Below are 22,951 nucleotides of genomic sequence, written 5' to 3'. Positions count from 1 at the left end.
AATCAGAGGGCTCTTAGACTCACACCAGTTGTTTCCAACCTGGCTGCACCTTATTAAAAACCATATCCAATCCCAGCCTGCTCTGCAGACCTCTTAGATCAGAATGTCTGAGGCTGGGACCTAGGAATCTCTAGTATTGAAATCAGGTCCCTTGGGTGATTTGATGCCCAGCCACATGTTGGAGCTCCTGCCCTAGCCACCTACAGCCACTGACCACAGTGCCTAGAAAGAGAGAGGTTCGCACAGTGGGGCGGGGGCCGGGAGTCCCAGTTCTGGGCCATCCTCTCAGTGCCACACTGGCTCCCTATAAAAAAGGGAGTATCCAGTGACAAATAAAAATGGCAAGCCATAGGATATATTGGAGTATATGAGGAAGACATTTGGTATAAACCTAATTTGGCCTGACTTTGTTTTTTCCAAAAGGGCCTGACTGTGGCTATTGAGCACACATTGTATATCTGCTTAGACATTTCCTATGGCCAGAACAAATGGCCTTAAGATAAAGGTGCAGTTTCCCCCACGTTGACATTTCCTTAGGGATAAGCATCCTTCCTTAGGCTAGGAACTGATTGCTGCACTCACCTTTGACCACCCAGCTCACCCAGCTCGAGGCAACACACCTGCTACCCCGCGGCGTTCACTGAGACAGCAGACCTATCTGCCATTTCCATCAATCGCTGTGCTGACAGAGCAGTCTCGTGACTATTGTAAAAGGGACATTTCAATCATATGTGAAACATACTCTTTGTGGGTATATAACCACCCTTATACCCCCACTTCTTTGGAGTGCTCTGTTGCTTTGTGGAAAGACTCTCCCGGGTTATAATCCTAAGATTTAAGCTCAGAATAAACTCACCCAAATTTTCATTTATAGATTGGTTATGGATTATTTTCATCGACAGGTTTGAGGGGTACTGGTACATTTCCTAGGTGGAGAAAAACCTAGAGGGAAGTGCCTAGGCCAGAGCAGCCTAGAGGGAAGTTCCTAGGTCAGAGGAGCCTAGAGGAACTTGGGAGTGAATGGGGAAGGCTGACCTTTTTAATTTGGCTTTAAATTGGAAAGAATTGTGTTTATAAAGTCTGAACAAACTGCTTGATAGAGAAATGAGAGACTGAACATGTTCAGCTCCAAAGAAAAGGGACACTTGCTCCTCCAGGCCTTTACCAAAAGGCATCCTTAGGTGACTAAGGACCTCAGCGGGAGTGTCAGAGGATCAATCCTTACGATGTGCAGCGGTTCCATAGGGAACTCCACTCTCATTCACGGTAATTAATTACAGGCTCGTCTGGGGACGCGCACATAAGGGCTGGTCACCTGCGTTCCAAGCCCCTACGGTGGTTTTAGATCACCGGAGGAGAAACCAAGGCACGTAAGAGAGTGTTTACGACCTTTCTATAGGGAGTAACACTCACAAGCAGCACACTTCCTGACCCACGACACTGTCCTTAGAAGTTGTTCAGACTTTATAACAAAACAAAATTAAAAGAGAAGCGGGAAATCGAGCTTCTGAAACAGCCCGATCAGTTCCCGAATATGCATACTCTCCTCTGGACTCCAGATGGCTTCACGCTGTGATTGCAATTGCTTAACAAAGGGGGATCCCAAGCCAGACTGCTAAGGCCAAAAGAAAGAAAGAAAGAGAGAAAGAAAAAAAAAAACTGGGAAAACAAGTTTTTTCACCGTGGTCTGCTATGAGACAGAAATCTAAGGAAAATCTTTGTTCTATATGTCTGTCTGTCTGTCTGTGTCTATATATGTTACAAACATGTGATACTTTACCTCCAGATGGTACAATTTCTAAAGAGCTCTATTCCATTGACTTAAAGTAAGCGCTTACAAAAAGTTTTTCTAAATAGAACTAACTCAAATGTCTTTCAAGTTAACATGATATAGATTAATCTTTGGTTAATGAAAGTTTAAGTTTGTTGGTTTGATTGAAAAGCCATGTCCTCGAGAGTTGTTGGTATTTGCATATGATGCAGGCATGCAGCCTGGGTTTACTAGTCAGATAAGTTCACGTTGTCTGTTAGAAATTCGTCAGCAAAATAATAGCTTTAAATGATCAGTTTTGTCTAATGTCTCATGAAGTTTTTGTGGGTAATCTGAACATAATTGTTGGAAACAAATGATTTAAACAGATAAAAGTGGGTACAATAACTGTTTTATGGTCTGTATACTTGGAAAAAAAACAGCTTCAAAATTCTTTTTGGTAACAATCTTGAGTTTTGCCAAGTTAAGTTAAATGATAAAAATCTGAGTATCTGGGTCATTTTTGGATTGAACACTGAAACATTATTGCTAAACGTATCTAAGTTTATCTACTTTTGCCTTCTTATTGCAGAGAGGCTAAAAGCCTTTGGGTCTTTTACTGTAAAGTGTGGCGTGTTTCTAGAAATTATGAAAAGTGTTTAGAATGCTGATATAAAAGACAATTCATAATTGCTTACTATTTTAGTGTTTACTATAGTCTGTTCAAGGTTAAAGAGTTCTAATATATGTGAATAAAGCTGCTAGAAATTAATAAGAAAAATAGCTCTGCATTCAATGAAAGTAAAGTGTAAGTTTCCAGTAAAGAAGGTATAAAGAATGGAAATATTTTGTTTGGTTGCATAAGAAAGATAAATTTGTCTTAATGTACTAGAAAGGAAAAAAAAGAAAGCATGGAACAAATCCTGAAGGTAAAAAGAAAGTTGTAGAAGGTTTGTGTAAGAGAAATTCTGAAAAGAGTTTTATGCCTGGTCAAGTTGGCTAAGATTGAAATGAATCTAATTAAGTAAATGGGTTTTAATATGAAAAAGTAAACTGGTACAAAAATTAGAATTTGGCTTTCTCTCTAAAAAGGATAATTTTCTTAAACTCTTAGTCTGCTCTTGATAAAAAAAGTTATAAAAGGTTTTTCCTTCTGAGTAAGTTTACACAAGATCTATGTTTTGTTAAGGTAATCTCCTAGGTGCAAAAAGACAGAGGTCTCTCTATTAAGGTTTTTTTTTTTTGCTGTTGTCACTTTGGTTAAATATTATGAGCCTTCTTTCAGTGACCCTTGTTTTACAATAAGATCAGCAACCTCTTGATCTTGTTTAAGTAAGTGTTTAAAAACCTTTTGATACTTTTGACAAGCTTCTCCCTCAAACAAATAGTCAAGTCTTAAATAAAGGTTTTCTTTTGAGCTGGATGGAGAAGGAGGATTTCTCTGAGGATTTTCAGAGGGTCCCTGGGACTTCACAGAGAAATTTGCTCTCTCTTCCTATAAGGTGGGAAATTCTAAACTAATGAGGCTTATTTGGTCTGTTAAATTACATTGGAAGCATTATCAGATAAGTGATGATAATCTTTCTTAGGTGGTATTATGTGGGTAAATGTTATTGATATAAATGTTCTGAAATTATGTAACATTACTAAAATTCTGATCTGTCCTATCAGCCATAATTCTAATTATTACTTTAAGCTGTTGTATATCACAGAAATAACCAAGTTTCTCTGTCAATTGTCATTTTTAAGTCTTGTGTTGGTTACAGTCAGTTTGTTTTACTCTGATGCTTTTTGCTTTTGCAAATGTCTCATCTTCAGAGGAATTCATGGAAAGGACTCTGACACTTACTCTGGATTACAGTTTTCTGATAAACTTTCAGATCATAGAACTGAACTGGGTAAGAAATTACAGAAATCTAATGGAGAAACTGATGACCTCTTAAAACTGCTAACAGAAGATTAAGATCAAGAACCGATTATACAGGACTGAACTAACTGAGGATGAGTATAATTTTTGTGACTGTTATTTGAAGTATTGTTGATTTTTTGATGTTTTGCTTTGTTTCCTCAGATTTAAGAAAATCTTTTTCTCTTTTCTCTTACCCTAACTATGACTTTTGGCAATTTGGTGAAATTATACCTTTGTGAGCAAAACTGAAACATTTATCTATTTCTCCCTACCTGATCCCTCCAGAGTTTGGAAACCTAGTGAGTGAGTGAGTATGGTTATTTCGTGGCAATATAGTTATTTGCATCAGTTCAATAAGAATCTGTTCTCCTTATAACAGGACACATTTGTTATCTTACCAAAGCTTTGACTGGAATGTCATATTTGAGAGAAACATACAGACTCAGATATGACAATACTGCCTTTGAGGAATAAGGTTGACTTTCTGGAAATAAAGCCACTTGGAAATATGGGCCTGGTACCTTGCTTTACAGAAAGAGATCCCAGCAATCTTACCTGGTAAGTAAGGAAACTTGCTTATCTGGCAGGTGCAATGAACCTCGAAATATTTTGGGGAATCTCAAGAAAGGAGAGAAATTCACCCAAATCTAAGGTATTGCGGGCAAGGCCTGATGGCACAAATCGTCGGCGTGGCCTTCCTGGCCTCAAGAGGTCTTTAAGGTTCAATCTGAGATTCCTCATAAAAAAAAATTCCAGCAAAGCAGATTTAAGAGCCTATATGATCAAGTGCTATTCTTGCTGCACTTATGTAAATAATTGGGCCAAGTTTCTTGAAACTAAACTTATTTTGCAAGCCAATTAGTCTTAATTTGGCTATCTTTGGTAAAAATGAGGGTGATTTTAGAGAGAAGAATTATGTTTCAGTGAAAAACTATAATGCTCATTTGTGGCTATTAGATCCTAGTTCTGTTAATTGTTTTTGAGGCTTTTTCTACCTGTGAACTGGACTGCATCCTGAATTCTACTGAAATATCTGGTTACAAATCTCCAAATTAATGTTTTCAATTTCTTTACTTCATTTTCATTTGGAATCATTGAGAATTGAACCTGCTCTTTTTCCTGAAATCTTGCAAACTAAAGCTGGACAACTTGATAGAAACTTGAGAGATTCCTGTCTGTTGCTGTGTAAGCTGTAAGCCACTCAGAAAGATACCTGAATGCCCGATGACATCATCAGAGACATTTCAAGCTGCAAAAAGATGCTTTGACTTTGACATCTAGAAGTCTTCTTGACTGCCTGCCCCCTGGACTCAGGAACTAGTTTATAATTTGCTCCAGCCATTAACCCTGCTACCTTGCTTCCAACATCACAAGGGGAGAAGATCACGACTGCATTCTATTGTTTAATTTGGTTTACAAATGAGTCTTACTTAAATGATAAGTGAGGATGTTATCAAGCTGGATATACTGTCCAGCCCCAAGAATGCCTGCTACTTTCTGTTAACTCTGCTAACCCAGTAAAAAGATTTCCTTCTACAGGCCTAAGAAATCGCCACAGAAGAAAATATGTATATACATAAAGGTTGCAACAAAAGGGAAAAACAATACTTTTGGAAACTTTCTCCCAGTGGCTCATATGGCCTCTACTTGTTGTGTTATATGTCCAAAGTATAATCCAGAGAAGCCACTTCATGAGTCACAAAGCCACTTTCCCTTCCTAAGGGATCCTTTGAGGTATGACAATTGGACTTTGTCCAAATGCCACCATCTCAAGGATAAATATGTCTTGTAATGATCTGCATGTTCTCACATTGTTTTGAGGCTTTTCCTTGCAGCAGAGCAATGGCTTTAGGTAAATTATTATCGAAAAGAATAAATTCCTGTTTGAGGAATTCCTCCCGAGTTACACAGTGACTGGAAACCCATTTGTAATGTTTGGCAAATACTGCAGCATTTCTACTGTGCTTACCATCCTCAATCCTCAGGATTGGTAAAAGGAACTATGGCACAACCAAAACTTAATTGGCAAAGCTTTCAGAAGCATTTACTCTCTCACGGCCAAAAGCTCTTGTGCTAGTGCTCCTTAATCTTAGATCTATACTTTTTATAAACATCGGCTGTCTCTTTTTTAAATAATACAACAGCCTATGCAGTTAAATGAAGAAATATATGAACCAGCTTTGCTTAAGGGATGTATTACATTGTTTTCATGGTCTTATTGTGGTGCTTAAAAGAAATGAAAGATTGGTAGCTGATTCTTTCACAGAGAATTCCCAAAACTTAAGGATCATGGACTGTAACCTGAAGAATTTATTTATTGAAAGAGACATCAAATAAGACTCTTTGCAGCCCTGTTGGAAAGGACCGTACGAGGAGAAGAAGACAGCATCTTTCGTAGACAGCTGTCCCAAGACTCTGGACCAGGCCTGTATTCCCAATTTCTATCTCCTCATTTAAACATTTGTTATGCTTAAACTGTGTACCTATTTTATAATTTGTTTGGAATACTATCATACTTTAAAAAAAAAAGTGATTAATTTAAAACAGACTGGACTTGAAGGCCAGGCATTTATCAAGGGAATCCTAATGAACTCAGTGGTTATGTGGAACAAATCTCTGGCCTTGGCTACTGCCTGGATGGCTAAAACACTGTACCCCAAGTTTCCTTTAAAAGCAGGGAAGGAGTCAGGCTGCGTTAAAACCTGTTGCCAATCTCCCTCTCTTTAAGGCCAGATGGGCTTGTTCAGTGTTTCACTGGTATGGCTACATTTGCAGCTATATTTGCTTCTTCTTTGGGGCTAAAAGATGTCATTACTACATATGGAATCTCCGACTAAATTTACTCAAGAAGCCCTTAATGATAGTCAAGCAGGAATAGCCTTATTAAATACTGAAATGTCTTTAATGAGAGGGGCTGTCCTTCAAAGCAGAATGGCTTTAGATATTCTTACTGCATCCCAAGGTGGTACATATACAGTCATTCAGACTGGATGCTGTGCTTTTATACCTGATGAGTCTTCCAATGTGTCATCTCTGCTAAAGCACATGAAGAAGCAGGTGGATGCCTTATGCCATCCTGCACCCAGTTTGAATTGTTTGGTTGGCTCCCTTTTCAGTATCAGTTCCCTTTTTCAATCTGGATTGGAATTCCTATTTCCACTACTTCTTGGAATCCTTGTACTGGTCATAATATTCAAACTAATTGTTGTTTTCTTTACTCAGTGTTGTAAGAGTAGCATACAAACTAGAGTAATGGTTGCTCAACGGCTTGAGATGGTTGATCTGTCTTATAACCCTGGACAAATTTCCCTTTCTGATAGGGACTATGACTAAGAATTCATTTCAGACTAATCCTTTCAAATATGTTGAATTATTATTGTTACTGTACTTGTTCTATGATCCTATGCAATGTAAATGTGAAGTATCATAGAAAAGCACATATACAATCTTTGTGCAACAATCTAAAATTAATTGGAAATTACATGACATATGAAATGCTTCCTCTGTTAATACATATACCTCTATGCTTGTCCACTATTTCCCCCCAACGTGGACAACTAGGCAAATAAATGAGCTAAAAGCCTAGCACCGAGGGACATGATGGACCCAGGGCAGGCAGCAACCACCCTGGCACTGAGGGACAATATTTGGATCATCAATGCTTTCTATCAAAAGATTAGAGATCAAAAGGGGGAAATGACAAATAAAAATGGCAAGCAGTAGGATATGTTGGAATATATGAGGAAGACATTTGGTATAAACCTAATTCGGCCTGACTTTGTTTTTTCCAAAAGGGCCTGACTGTGGCTATTGAGCACACATTGTATATCTGCTTAGACATTTCCTATGGCCAGAACAAATGGCCTTAAGATAAAGGTGCAGCTTCCCCCACATTGGCATTTCCTTAGGGATAAGCATCTTTCCTTAGGCTAGGAACTGATTGCTGTGCTCACCTTTGACCACCCAGCTCACCTGTGACCACCCAGCTCGAGACAACAGACTGCCACCCTGCTGTGTTCACTGAGACAGAAGACCTACCTGCTGTTTCCATCAATCGCTGTGCCGACAGAGCAGTCTCACGACTAGTGTAAAAGGGACATTTCAATCATATGTGAAACATCCTGTCTGGGGGTATATAACCACTGTGTGCACCTCACTTTTTCGGTGCCCTTTCTTCCTTTGGGAAGAAAGGCCCCGGGCCATGGTCCTCAGATTTCAGCTCAGAATAAACTCTCCCAAATTTTCATTTATAGATTGGTTATGGATTATTTTCGTCAACACCAGTATGGACCTACATCCTTGACTGGACTCCTGTGAAGGAGGCCTTGACTGATGGTCTCTTGCACCCCCATCTTGCCCCTAGCACAGTGGCTGACCCAGCAGGGCAAGGCTGGGGGCATGGATGGCAGTTGGCTGGGTTCTTCAGGGAACAGTGCACAATCCAGCCATGGGTTTCCCCTTTCCTTAGGGGCACAGTCAATTAATGCTTTCAGCGTAGACGGTGGAACATTCATTCATTCATTCAGCAACAACTGCCAGGCATTATGTGCTGGGGACACAGAGATGAGTGAGAAATGCACAGTTCCTACACTCAAAGGAGTTCTCAGTCACTGAGGAAGAGAAACATCAACACAAAATCACACAAATGAATATGTAATTACGAGCAGCGCTAAGTGCCAAACAGGAGGCACCCAGGGTGGTGTAAGATGTGTGACAGGGATGGGGAGACCTGCCTCGTCTTGGCCACCTGGTTAATGTCTCTGGAGGAAGTGAATTTCCAGGTGGCACCTGAGACACGGATGGGCATCAGCAGCCACAGGTCAGGTGAGGAGTGTTTCAGTCAGAAAGCAGCATGTGCAAAGGCCACGGGGCGAAGGCTCGGCACTTGTAAAGAGTCGCAAGGAGGTCTGTGGCGGGAATGCAGAGAGGGCTCAGGAGGAAGGAGAGAAACAGGCAGAGGCCATGTCACAGAGGACCTAAAAGGGCCTCGCAGGGCTGCTAAGGAGCTGGCCTTTCTCCCATGAGCAACGGGAACCCCCTGGAGGGCAGGGAGCAACAGGAAGGGGCTGAAACAGAAATCAAATGGCTGCGCCTTCGCCAGCTCCTGGGAGGCCCCCGTCAACATCTGCGTGCTATTTTCCCTTTTTTTCCTGCAGCATGCTGTGTGAGTGTGAACGTGAGTCTGTGTGTGTAAATGTCCTGCAAGGATCCCAGGTCGGCTTGGGAAGTCACTCTATGTGGAGGAAGGGATGAGGAACCCAAAAGAAACATGGCCAACAGACCCCCTGCCTTCTTCTGTCAGAGTCCCTTAAGGGGCCGCCAATGGCCTGTCAGCTAGGTTCTTCTTGCTTCAAGGCCTCATTTAATGTGACTTCAGGGTCAATAGTGACACAGCCGCTTTCCTCTGCTGGGCACTCCTGTCAAGCTCTTTTCCTTCTCTGTAAATTCTGTCCATCTCATGAGGCCTAGCTTATAGGCAACCTCTTCTGAGAAGCCTTCCCTGATTCCCACTGTTGAATTAGTGCCTCCCATCTATCTCTGCTTGCTCACAGTTCTCTGAACCTCCCTTGTAGTCCTGACTTGAAGTCACGATGCTCATAATTTGGTCCACTGAGCCCAGGGCAGCCTCCTCAAAAGAGGACAAGGACCCTGCTTTACTCATGTGGTTTTCCCTCAAGCTTGGTCCCCGTCCCTGGTGGCTACTCAGGAGCACCCCACTGAGTCTGCAGACCTGCTGGGGAGGGCTCACCTGAGAGGGCGTCTGGGGGTGTGAGCTTGTCGGCAGCATCATAGTATTCCTCATCCGAGCTGCCATCCTCAAAGGCCAGCGGCAGATGTGGGGCCAGAGCTTCCAGCGTGGAGCTGGGCTGGGGCTCCGTCCAGCCCTGCTGCCCCCAGGCTGGCGGGCCCCCACCCTGCCGGGAAGCTGTGTTCTCCGAGCTGTCGCTCAGGTGGCTGGCCGGGGAGACGCTGGAGCACAGGCTGTAGTAGTCGGTCTGGCTGCCCTCATAGAGCCTGGGGTCCAGCGGGACCGCACTCAGTTCTGGTCCCCAGCTGAACGTCTCGGGAGCGGGGCTCTCAGGAAACTCTGTCTTCTGGCCCTGAGCGTTGGCTCTCTGGGCCAGGTCCAGGAGACACAGGAAGCCACTCGTTTCAATCCTGTTTCTCTCCTCTTGGCTGTCGGAATCCAGACTCTCTAGGAAGCCTGGCGAGCTAAAGGGGAAGAAGCCTGACCTGCTGGAGGAGCAGGCGTCCAAGTCGTCCTCTTCCAGGGCGTCCACGGACTCGCTCGAGCCGCTGGTCCTGCAGCCTCGGCTCTCAGTGTTGGCCGAGTCGGACGCCTCAGACTCGGCACTGTCTGTCGTGCTGCTGGCCCCGCAGGTGCTCGGGCCTCTCCTGGCCACCTCAGGCGCGGGGCTGTCCCCAGGAGGCTGCTGCTCTTGTACGAGTGGTCTGCAGGGGCCCGGCTTCGGTAGGCGTCCGTCAGAGCGAGGCTCCGGCATGCAGTCCACTTCCGAGGACTCCTCGGAGTCGCTGCACGCCCTGGATTCGTAGCCTGCAACAAGGGGGACACCGAGAGTTACAAAACAGCATTTGGGGACTGGCAGATGCCCATGTGTCCTCTCACCCCCACACTGCCTGCCCTCCCATTTTCCAGAGGAGAAACCCGAGGTCCAGAAGGGTGACTGTCCCAGATCATGCTATACTGACTGACACGGGATCCCTGAGACTCAAATTCCACGTTCCCCAACGTTCTACAACAGCAGGCCTCCTTTCTCACATCTATCTGAACCACCTAATAGAGACAGGACTCCCCCCTTCTCTCCTTTCAAGGAGAGTGATCTGTCCACGGGAACGTGGTGGGGATTTAACTGGGTTTCACTTTGCTGTGGGCAGCATCACCCAGGTTTGTGCAGCCCCTGCTCGAATCTCAGCTCTGTCCTGTCTGGGCATCAAAGTCAGAGGGGAATCGTATTGAAAAGATGAAACAGATCCTTGGCCCCAGCCCTGATGTACTGAGTCCAACATCTAGGGAGTGTGCCCTGAGAAGGTGTATTCTGAGTAACTCTGTGGGAGATTCTGAGGCTGCTAGGCTGGTACCATTCTGAAGCCAGGCCCTGGGGATCCACTGGTGTGACAGGGCTTTTAAAACAGTGAAAACTCATCTAGCTGCTGGTACTCGGGAAGGATTCATGGGGTTGGGGGCATTGAGCCAGGTCTCCAATCTCTCCTCCAACATCAGCTTTCAGCGTGATCTTTCGACAAACTTCTCTCTGATCACATCACATTCTTCTCAAACCTTCTGATGGCCTCCCCTGCCTAGAGGGAAGAGCTTAAGCAATCTCGCGAGAGCTAAGGCCTCTCACAGGGTGGCCCCGACCCCTTTCCCCGCAGCCTTGTCACCCGTCTCACAGGGCGGCCCTGACCCCTCCTCCGCAGCCTTGTCACCTGCTGCAGCCTTCCCATGCTCCAGCCACTACAGAGAGCCTCTCACAGATCATGACCTTGCCCTTTGTGTCATGCCTCCATGTTGTCTCCTTGCTTCAAATGATCTCTCCTCCCTTCTTTGCCTGATTAACCCCAGCATGTTCTTCAAGATCTAATTCAAATACTCTCCTCCCCCACGGAGCACCTTATCTTACCACTGTCACTGGCCCCTGAAGAAGCAGTGCCTCCTGCCACCACACCTCCACAACTGCTCCTTCTCCCGACCAGACTCTGAGGTATCATCCCTCATTCAAAAATGGTATTAAAAAGAAAAGTAACAAATGCCCAAATGCATCACTTCCTAATTACTTTATCTTACTACCATCAAACTCTTGAGATTATTTCTGCCTATTTTATCTATATGGAGGAAACGCTATATAATGGTGTGCTCCTGAGCATCTCTCCCCATTTCCACCTTCAGTGTCATCACGCTGGTAGTTTGAAATTAGCCACGGTGGGAGTGTTCATACCATGGAAATACGCAATGTTTCAAATCAGGGTTTTGTTTCTGTTTTTCCCTGCAGAGACAGTTAAACATTTGTCAGCACACCACTGGGAAAATGCTGATCAAAGTGCTGAGGCAGAAGCCTGGAAGACACTGGAAAGTACTCATCTCATCTGGCCTCCACTACTTCATTCCTTATATGGTATGGTTTCGAGTCCCTTCTATCTCCAGGTACCCCCTTCTTCTAAACATGTAAGGTTGAAAATTTCTGTTACATAATTCACGAGAATGCCAGAGACTGTGTAGGCATGGAACGAGAAGCTAGGTCACCTGTACCCTGTGAACAAATAAGTGACATCTCTTTTCGCTGGCAAAGAAAGACAAAACACAGTGGATCTTAGAGATGGTTTTAGGAAATACTGCAGGGACTCAGAGACCTTTAACAGTATTCTTGGCTTTAGAGGACTCTCAGGTACGAAGGAAACTTCTCTATTTAGGATTTTGAAAAGATCAACTCTTTGCCAGGAAGTAAACGGAGAAACAGCTTTCATCTACTTGAGCTGAAGTCTCGGCTCAGCTCAGCACCTCCCTTTAGGCTGTGAAATGGGCCCATCCTCACTGGAGCAAGCCTCAGCGCCTCACCTTCTTCAGCAGACACCCGGTGCCCCTGATGTTTGTTCCCTGGCCAGAGGAAAATGGAGGTAACTGGGTCGACAAACAGCCTGTAGTAGCCGGCAATCAGGCAGGCGAGGTCTTTTGCACTGTTGGATTCCAGCAGCAAAGTCAGAACCTTTAAAGGGAAAGACAGCTCTTACGTTCATAAAGGGCTAAGGGACAGGCTGAAGACTGACGAAGCCATGTGGGGCCAATGAGAGAGTCCAAGTAAATCCAGCCATGATCCACAGGCCTCCTGGTGTCCTGTATCCTAACCAACAAGACTTGAAATGAGTGTACATGCACACGTGTGCACACACACAACCATACATGCACTCAGGCATGCTCACACATGCACAGTGGATTCCTCCTAACGAATCTCCACAGTGTCTCCTGCCTTTCCACCTCCTACCCCAGCCCCCACACCCACCACCCCACCACCTGCTCATTCATGCAATGGGGCCCCTTCAAGACCTGACCTAGAAAAGGAAAAAGCAAGAGCAAGTGGAGAGAGAGAGAGGGGGTGATAAGAAGAACAAAGCACTATCCTTGAGCATATTGGGATGACATCAAAGGCAGGCAGGATAAATGTAGCACCTTCCAGAAAGGCTCAGGAAGTCCCCTGCATCATTTACTCATTTTAATTACTGCCACTCAAAATTTTTGGGCAGCCACTCTTGTCCCATGCATGTGATAAAATTCTCTGGTGCTCCCACCTAAGTTTCTGAACCAATCAGGAAAGTACATGGTCCGGCTCAGTTTATATAAAAAAACCTTTGAGGACCTCCCCAGGAAAATGCACCCTGTGCATCACTTTCCCTTTGATGGGACAGGACAGACAATTCATCCTCTTTAGCAAATGGACATTAGACTTTGTTAATATTCAAACTCATATAAACTACCCTAGAATAATTAAGCCCCAAATTCCAGAAGCGGGATTCAGAATGCCTTCCTCGTGTGTTACCTTGACGTCCTGAAGATACACTTTGACCATGCTCACTTTCTCAGACTCTTCCGTCAGCTCTACGCGGCTGATGTTTGCAAACTCTGCCAATGTCGACATGATGTTGAGTTTGCTGTTGATAATTTGGCTAATCCCATACTTGGCTCCAACCAGAAGGGCAATGTAGGATTCTCTATCCTGTAACTGCAGACAGCAGGAAGGAGAGTTAGTTTCCATTCACGAGCTAGTGAAAAGACATTGTACATGTGAGACATGATACCTCTCTCTGCAAACTCCTTGATTCCTACTTCAGGTCCTCGCCACCACTCCCTGGACTACCAAGTTAGGCAAGAGCCTATGGCTAAATTAAATATAAATTCATCTCCCCCAAGACCCTTCACAATAGGGAGCCAAACCCCAGGGCTCTTAGCTGTACCATAAACACAACCTGCACTTTTACACCTCAGTGCCTATAATCACGCCGTGCCCTCCTCTTGGAGTTCTTTCCCCACCATCATTACCTATTGAAATCCTGACCCTTTTTTAAAAGGTTCCATCAAAATCTACTGCAAATATCTGTGGAAAACAACTGCTTGATCTTTCTCCTCAAACAAAAACAGTTCTTTTCTCCTGGGTTGTTCCCACACCCCACTGTGTATTTCTCTGGTAGCAGGAGCTACAGTTTCTTATTGTCATTACTGTCTTCACATCTCAGAGTCCATGTTAAGCTCCCTGACGACGCAGTTGGTTTTTATCCACATTTGTGACCCCGAGGGCCCAGCAAGAATCCTGTGCCAGTTCCATGTGCCTGGCTGCTTCTGCCATTGCGAGTCCTTTCCTCAGACAGGAGAGGTAAGAGGGACTGCAAACAGGAACCTGACAGCTGGGAGAGGGCAGGAAAGTTTTTCTTGCACCTTCAAGCCTCCCTTTCTGTGATCCAGTCTCTTTGCCACCTTTTGGTCATCTGCTTGTACAAAGATTCAATCTATTTTTCCCTTCCCCTAGCTATGTGATGCTCTTCCTTTCTCTCAAAACATCGATTTTCTTTTTCCATCCACGTTGTTAGGTCAGCAGTCTGATTAAATTGACCCATCACTGTAAATGGCTTGAGAGGCACACCAAATCCACTGAAAGGAGCTTTGTTAATATAAAAAAAAAATCTCTAAATGGTAAATTGTCTGGCTTTGTCCTGGAGAGTTCTTGGGCTGACTGAGTGGTGGGGGAGGGTTCCCTTAAAGCACACCCCCAGTCGCTGACTGCTGAAAAGCACAAAGCTCTGGGCCTGGGCTCCGGGAAGAAAGCCTGAGGAGGAATGGGTGACAGAGCAGAGGCCTCATTTGCTTCCCTTTTCCCTTCTCAGGCCCACCCCTCAGTTCTTCTCTTCTCCTGACCCCAGCCTGGCACTCAGTCTAACATTATTACCTTTCCTTCGTGATTTCCAACTTTTCCTCTTCACCTTCATCTACCCAAAGCTCCAGAGTAAACTGCTTATAGTACCCTTCCCTCAGAGAGCCTTTCCTCTGTACTGAAATTGGGCCAAACCCAGCCTTCTTGCCTTTCCTAATCCCTTCTCCTTCCCACACTCAACCTGAAGCTGGCACTGCTATCCGCTGTCTTTAAACTCCACAGCATCAGCTCTGTGCCTCTCTCATGGCTTTGCTTTGTCTGGTTGGGTACCCTGTTCCATCATTCGAGGGTGGAAATCACGTCTTTATTCAGCTCTGCCTCCCTCAGCATCTGTCATAGGGCTGGCACCAAGCAAGGGCATGAAAAACACTCCCTGATGGCATTAATATTTAGTTTCCCAAATTTTAGTACTTGACAGAGTCCTCAGGAATTTTAGGCTAAAAGATGCCATGTTCCTCAGAGGACCTCTAGCATCCCTTTTAAGAGCAGGATTCCCCTGTTCTCTGATACATACCATTAAAGTAGCATTAAAGATTTTCCCACCATACGTCTTGAGTTCCCCAAGGATCTGTAGATAATTTAAGCGTAGCTGGGCAGCAGAAATAAGTTGCTTAAATGGGGGGAAAAAACAGACTGTTAAATCAGAGTTATTCACTTGCCTAAAATCCAGGCAATGTTGAAAATGCTTTCCCTGAGGTTTCACAACAGACAGCTGTATGGGGTGGCAGGGGCCACTGATATATTACCTTCTGTCGGGGTTCCAGCAGATTCTGGTTCCTCTTCATGTGGAAGCTAATGGCTTTCTTGATGTCTTTGCCTTTCATGTTTCGGAGTAAAGTTGGAGATATAAAGTTCTCTATTCCCCAGTCTTTCCTGCCAGGAGACATTGGACACAAGGAGGCCCATCTCTACCGTGTACTGGGCTCTAATGAAGAGCGTAATCACATTTCATTTAGCACTTAGTGTTCTCGCAGCACTGCAGTTATGAGCCTCTTTCTCAATGGAAGATAGATTTATATATGGCTGGTTTTTGTGGAGTGTGTGTAAATAATATATATTTATACAAACACACTCTCCACAAAAACCAGCCACAGCCATTCATGAATTAAACCCCACTGATCATTCTGGGAGCTCGTTACTCAGCAGACGTACAACGCACACTCGGGGGGCAACGTGGAGCACCTGTGAACCCGAGGCCAGGCTTCAGAATGGTGCCAGCCTGACAGCTTCAAAATCCCCCAACAAACCAGTTAAATACAGAACCTCAGGTCCCACTCCCTAGAGATCTGAGCCAGTATATCAGGGGTGAGGCCGAAGATTTTATGTTTTAAACATGATTCCCCATCTGATTATGATGACCAGACAGGACAGAGCTGAGATCTGGTGAGGAGGTTAGCGAACCTGGGTGACCCTGCCCAGACCAACGTGAAATTTTAAGCTAAGAATCAGGAGGTGCTGGAATTCCAGGACTTGAAATGGCCTCAACAGGAATATAATGCATCACCAATGGGTTCACACCAATTTATTAATTACATTAATTGGTTCATAGCAGTAAATTAATTTCCAAGGCATTCCTGCCCTCAGAAGGGCTTTACACCAAAGTTGTCAACCGATTTCCCAAGACATCCCCCCAGGAACAGGGAATCTACTTTGGGATCCTGTGTCATTTCACCTGGAGTTGGCTTCTGCCTCAGAGGGTGCAGCCAGGTTCTGACACCCGGGGGAGCCAGGCTGGGTTGGAGAGGGAAACGGAAGCAAAGACGACAGACAGATGGGGAGGTGGGTGAATATCAGCGGTCTGTGGAATCCGGCCATCCTGGCCAGGGGCCAGCCAAGTTATAAATGCCACACAGCTGCTGTTGAGGAGACACAGAGGCCCCCCCCCCCCACCACTCACTCTATGTACTTCAAAGAGATCTTCTGTGGCTGGGCGCAGGCGTAGATGCGCTCCTGGATGTGCAGAGCCGCAAGTCGGAGAGCAGAGCTACATTTCATTTCCACAGCAAAGCGCTCCTGGAGCACGTCGCTGCAGCTCTGGAAGAGATTAGATCAGCGGAATTGGGAAACAAGAACAGACAGACTGTGTTCCCAGTTCTCTCAGCTGAGAGGCAGCAGGACCAGGAGCTCACTTTGAGACCTGGCTCTGCCGATTCTCAACTGTGTGACCTTGGTTAAGTGACTAAGACCCTCTGAACACTGGTGTCTTCCCATCACTCAATGAGGATAGTTAAGTCTACCTTGCACAGCTTCTGTGAGGTTTAAATTTGATAACGCACATGAAAGCAGCTATAAAGGACACAGTATTACACAAACATAAAGTAGTGTTGTTGCTATCATTTGCTGCCACCATTTCTGTAAGACTTTGGGCAAGTCAATCCACCTACTATGAGTTATCTCGTCCATAAAATCATGATGCCTCCCAAATGATTCTTTATCATCAGAATAAAAATGACACACTAAATATCACCTAAGGAAGCAGAGCTGGGGGCCAAGGAACCCTTTTTGGCTCTGCCACTAAATGGGTGACCTAGGCAAATCATGTGACCTTTTCAAGACTCAGTTTCATCATTTCTAAAACAAGCCTTTGAAGCACTAAAGCTTTTAGCAACCGAGACCACAACTCTCAAGATCCTCAGTGGCATTATTAGAAAATGCGCCACCCACATGGGGGACGAAGCCTAAGTTTCAGTAATACGTCACAAATCTCTAACATAGCAACTCAGTGATGGAAAAAGGAATTCTGAGGGATAATCAGGCCCATTCTCCTCCAGAAAAAGATAATCCCTACTAGGGAGTTGCTTAATTGCCTTGAGCTCATGTTCAAAACCCAATTTGCCATCTTTGGGAACAACCCCTGCTATTTGAGGAAGCGCAGACCCAGTCACCTGCAGATAGAGGTACTCAAAGGCCACGGGGTCTTCTTTCAGGAGGTCCAGGGGGTCCTTGGGAACAAAACACATCCTGAAGAGGCAGCGGTAGTCATGCGTCTCCTCCCTTTCCACCACCTGCGATGGGTAAGGGAGACGGAGTTGGTCTTCTACCTGCCTTTGTTCTCCCCGACATCCCACAAAGCAGCTTAAGAAAAAAAGAGACAATGAGAGAGTCCTCAGAGATTTCAGTTTCAGTGCTTCCCAAGACAGCCGTAGACCTTTGTACCTAATCTGGCTTTCTTTCCCATGGGTATAAAATATAAACAGCTCAAAAGAGCAAAGTTTCACAGTGACCCCAACAGCCAGTTCCTCTTTCCAGAGAAAATTTCTTATGTGCCCTTTCAGAGACAGGCCATGTATACACACGTTTCCATGGACATATAGACTTTTCCTTCCACCAATGACAGTATAGTACCCCCAGCATTCTGCACCTCACTTTTTTCCACTTAAACTGTCTCAGGGATTTAACTTGATCGTCTCTTCCAATGCTAACTGAATGGAAGTGATAAAGTTTGCAGGCAGCAGAATGAGAAGGTGAGTGACCTGGGTGAGAATTCACCTGCAATAAGGAATGCTCAGTGTGGCTTCCATGAGGTCATGCCTTGCTCATGCTGTTCCCTTGCTGGAAAAGCCCCTTCTCCTTTTCCAGTTGTTGACATCCTGCTTATCTTCATAATGGTACACACACTACAAGGATTTGCTCAAGTGACCTGTGTTTGGTTTTAAAAAGCCGATACAACAGACCACTGAATGGCTGAAAGTTCGAATGGTCCAGACGGACTGAGTGCGGTGCCCGTCCTGCCATCAGGGACCAGTGCAGGGGGTACGTCTCCCACAGAGGGCTTAGGTCCTTCCCTGCCACCTCAAAGGCAGCAGGTTCAGGGGAACATCACCAGAGCTGGAACCAAAGATGGAGCTCCCTCAGCTGTGTTACCTTGAGTCAGTCACCTTACCGCTCTGAGCCTCTGTCCCCACTTCTGCAAAATGGGGCCCTGCTGACTTCATACAAAACTCAGGCTGTTCTTGCCCCATGATCCCCAGGCTGAGTGAGCTCTGGGCCTTCCACGCACGAGAAAGTGCATCCCGCCTCCAGGTGAGCCCTGTCTGAGGCTCTGGCTGAGGCGTGCGGCCAGCCCAGCCTGCGTCTCCTCCCCAGGGGCAGGGGCAGTGCACCTGCTGGATGAGCTCCTCCTCGTGCAGCAGGTGCAGCCGGGAGATGTTGTACTGCTCCTCCAGGGCCAGCGCGAAGTACTCCGTGCTTCGGATCGACAGCTTCTCCTTCACTGTGACGATGATGTCCTGCCAGGCACAGAGAGGCATGAGGTCACTGGAGCAGCAGCCTGTCCTCAGGCTCAGGCACAGAGCACGGAGGGCTCCCCTGACCTGCTCTCTGCTCCTCGGTGCAGCTGGGGAGAGAAAAGCCTGTGCTGACCGGGTCCACTGCCAAACTCACGGGGCCGAATCCTGCCAGGCCACATGTGGGACTTCTCAGAGCCCCTCACGGCCCTGCGCCCACTGCCCCCCTCTCCTCAGGCTCCAGCACCACCCATACAGCCATCCTTTCTTGATTTACTTAGAAGGCTGAAGCCAGCCAGCGGGGCCTCTGCCTCTCTTCAGGGTTTCTCGATCCGTCCTCTCTCTGGGGTCTGCATCTTCAACCACTCATCAGACAGAATCCCACTACCACCCGCTGGGACTTCCTGGTGGGAAATCGACCTGACGTTTCTGAACCTCAGTTTCTTCCTGTGAAATGGAGGCTAGTGATGCCTACTTAGAGTGGCTGATAGGATGGAGTGATAATTAATGCTGCGCCATTAGAGTTGCCATGCCACATTCCCCTCGTTTGCTACTGCGGCCCTTTGTCATCATAAGGCCTAGCTGTCTCGGGGCATTCACACATGCTGTTCCCTCTGCCTGGCATACTTTTCCCATTACTCTTCACAAGGCTATTTCTTTCTCTTCAGAGAGGCTTTCTCTGGTCTAAATGTATCTAAATATGATTGCCCCTGTCATTCTCTGTCCCAGGGCCCTGTTTGTTTCCCTCATCACTATTTAATGTTAGTTTTTTCAATAACAGCTATGTTCTTTAGTAAGAGACCATATAGTAAAGTTAGGGGAATGGGTTCTAGACCCAAACTACCACTTATTGGCTGTGCGTCCCCGGGTAGACTGCTTATTCTCTTTATGCCTCTGTGCTTTCATCTGTAAACTGGGAATAACATCAGCACCCATCTCACAAGGTTGCTGTGTGCCTTAAAGCAATTTCCCCCACAAGGCATTGAGCGCAGTGCCTGGCGGACGGCAAGTGGTCAATGCATGCCAGCTGCTGATGTTTGTTTTCTTGCTTATCGTCTTTCCCCCGCTAGACAGTAACCCCCCCGAGAGCATGAACCTTGTCCATCTTGTGCTCCATGATATCCCCAAATCTTGACACTCAGTGATGCCCCATCAACTCTCACCTGAGGAATCCTCATCGTAGACTCATAGATGTCCTGCTAGAACCTCCGATTCAGTAAGCACCAAACCATTCGGTGCTCCCTATTCCTCACGATGCCCAATTCTGAATATCACCCTCCATAACCAACCAGTGACTAAGTCCCGAGAGTCTCTCTGCTTCTGGAACTCAACATTCACTCACTGCCTACTATGCTCTGGCCATGGCGCAGAGCCTGTCTCTTAACTGTCCTCTCTCTAGCCTCCCATGTCCACTTTGGTTTGAGCTCATGCATTCCTCCTGGCTTTGTAGAGTGGTGTCCTGAGGATCCCCTGCTACCCACCTGACCTCCACCTTGCCTCTACAGCAGGGTGGGGCACACCATAGCCGCTGGGCCAAATCCAGCCCCCTGCTGGTTTTGTAATTAAAGCTACATGGGAACACAGCCTCGCCCATTCACTTCAATGGCAGAGTTGAGTAACAGACACGGCCTGCGAAACCTAACATAATTACCATCTGGCTCCTTACAGAAAAAGTTTGCTGACCCCTGATCTAGAGGAACTTATCTAAGCCTTGGACTGGTTCTGTTCTCCCTTGCTCAAGAACATTCAGTTGTTCCCCATGGCCCACCAGCCAAAATCCAAACTCCTCAGCTTGACATTCAAGGCTCTCAAGTATCAGGTGCCAATCAACTTCACCCACTTTATATTCTGCTGCTGCTTCCAATACTCTGCTCACAAGCCCATACAGTTGTCAAACTTTCCCATCGCTGGGTCTTTGTTGGTGCCGTTCCCCATGCCTGGGATGCTGTCTTCACACACTTCTCTTGGCCCATTCCCATCCATCTCTCCACATCTGCCTCATAGGCCACCACTCCCCAGGGCCTTTCCTTGCTGCCTGGCTGGAAGCTCTCTCTCCCCCGAGCTGACACCACACGATTTTCACGTCCTGCATTCACGATCCTGAGCACACTGTGCCTTCACCGTTTCACAGGGAGTTCTCCCAGGGTCTCGCCTCCTCACCCAGCCCCACACCAAGACTCCAGGCTCCCTTTGGGTGTGATCCTGGGTCATTTATTTCTGTATCACCAACAGCTTTGCCGGCACACACACAGTGTCAGTAAACGTTCGCTGGGTTGAATGACATACTATTTTCCTTGATTTAGAGAAAGAGGGTTTTCTAATATGAGAACTTTGCTGCTCTTGGCAGGGGAGCGGGGAGGAGCTGTCACTGATGAACTCAGTGATTTTTTTCCCTTTTTTGCCCATAGGATTTGTTTTTATGCCTTATTCTCTGTCATAAAGAGCTGAAAGATTTGCTTTTAAAAATTTGACTGCTACAGATAAGTAAGATGAACCAGTGTTACACCAGTGAAGTCCTTGCTCATTTCCCCAGCTCCAGCTATCCATCTTGGTTTAATTCCCTGTGGTGTGTGCTTTTATCGTAAATCACCTCAAAGTGTCTTTGGCCACCGAAGGGGGACTCGCTTTAAATAAATCCTCCCTTCCATTCCAGTGCACTTGGATCAAGGATGACAGAAGTAGAAACTTCGTCTAATTCACCTGCAAAACCTCCCTTTTACGCAGCATGGCAGCATGGCAGACGCCAGCGCAGGGCTCAGAACAGACCAAGTTTTGAAGCCAGTTATGAGCTAGCAGACCTTGACAGGTTTTGGATCTCTCGGGCCTGTGTTCTCAACTGCAAAGTAGGGTAACACTCATCATGTCACAGGATTACCAGGGGCATTAAATGAGATAGTACCCAAGGTACTGCTCGGAGAGTGCCAGACGTGTGTGAACACGGAACATGTCCGTACCTCTCTGCCCCTCCTCCTGTGGGCTTAGGCTTCCAGGGTCAAAGAGGCCCTCTCCAGCTTCCCCTGAGTCACGCTGAGGTAAGGAGGGGATAGATTATGTGGAGCAGCTCCGGGACCTGCCAAAGGAAGGTGCTGGAGAGGAACACTGGCTACGTGCATGTATGTGTGCGTGCATTGTGTGTGCGTGGATGTGAGTACACAAGTGCATGTGCATAGGTGTGTGTGTGCTTGTGTGTGTGTGTCTTGGCCACTGTCCATTTCCTAGAGCTCACCAGCCACCAGAACCTGCTCTCCCCTGGTACCAGGAGAGCTGGGCCCAGGGTGTAGTCTTCCACAGTGTTCACTGTTTGAACGACTCCTGCATTTGCTCCTTCCCCAGAGCCTCCCTCCGACACTATTCACTCCTGCATTCAGAAACTGCAGCGCCATCCCTTACTGTCGCCGGATAAAATCCAAACCTTGTTGCCTGTCATTTGAGGGTCTCCCCAGCCAGCCTGTGCCGTCTCCTGCTCCTCCCACAAGAAAGTGGCCGGGGCTCCAGTCCACTGACAGTTTACTATTTCCTGGACAGTGCCCACCTCCTGGCTCTGCATGAGGTCTTGTGACTCCCTCAGCTGATGTGCACCTCCAACCCCCCACAGAGCTGTCCCCACCCAGCCTGGTCGAATTCTTAGTTGCCCTTCAAAACTCAGCTCAGGTCCAGCTTCTTCCCAAAGCCTCTCTGAGGTCCCAACAGGACAGACAGATGTTGCTCTTCCCCTTACAGGCAGAGCACTTCCTTGTCCCTCTCTTCACAGCCTTACTGCATTCTGCCCTGGACTGTTGGGAGCTCCTTGAATGGCCATCCCCTGAACTAGACTGCAAGCTCCGGGAAGACAGGGAGCACCCTTTACCTAGCTCTATGCATCCCCACCCCTGGAGCATCTCGTATGGAGGAACTAGTTAAACAGAAGTTGAACTGACTTTAACCCAGAACAGAAGATGCAGGGGCCTGGGCCTGCCCTGACACCATGCCTGGGATTTTCGCTGTTCTAATCTTTGGAGTCACATACATAGGGAAGCCCGGTGGTTAAGGGTGATGGCTTACGAGTTGTACTAAGACCTTGGGTACTACATCCCTCTGAGCCCTGGTTTCCTTCCCTGCAAGATGGTGATAAAGATACCACTTTGCTTGG

The 22,951-nt window shown here is 46.4% G+C and overlaps 1 protein-coding gene across 10 annotated transcripts in view; it reads right to left on the bottom strand.

Moving 5' to 3' along the window:
• The window catches only part of FRMPD1 (FERM and PDZ domain containing 1), a 145,062-nt gene that overhangs the window by 3,381 nt on the left and 118,730 nt on the right, over positions 1–22,951 (bottom strand). For all 10 annotated transcript variants that reach the window (XM_070595219.1, XM_070595225.1, XM_070595217.1 and 7 more), the window contains exons 8-15: positions 18,700–18,825; positions 17,482–17,601; positions 16,494–16,630; positions 15,343–15,469; positions 15,111–15,206; positions 13,211–13,393; positions 12,235–12,382; positions 9,409–10,215 (exon numbers count right to left, since the gene is read on the bottom strand). In XM_070595219.1, coding sequence (XP_070451320.1) covers positions 9,409–10,215; positions 12,235–12,382; positions 13,211–13,393; positions 15,111–15,206; positions 15,343–15,469; positions 16,494–16,630; positions 17,482–17,601; positions 18,700–18,825 — 1,744 coding nt within the window. The remainder of the gene's footprint in view (positions 1–9,408; positions 10,216–12,234; positions 12,383–13,210; positions 13,394–15,110; positions 15,207–15,342; positions 15,470–16,493; positions 16,631–17,481; positions 17,602–18,699; positions 18,826–22,951) is intronic.

Source organism: Equus przewalskii, chromosome 26 (genome assembly GCF_037783145.1).
Source record: "Equus przewalskii isolate Varuska chromosome 26, EquPr2, whole genome shotgun sequence".
NCBI classification, from domain to species: domain Eukaryota; kingdom Metazoa; phylum Chordata; class Mammalia; order Perissodactyla; family Equidae; genus Equus; species Equus przewalskii.
Note: the sequence above shows the minus strand (reverse complement) of the source record. Positions and strands in the feature narration are given on the sequence as shown.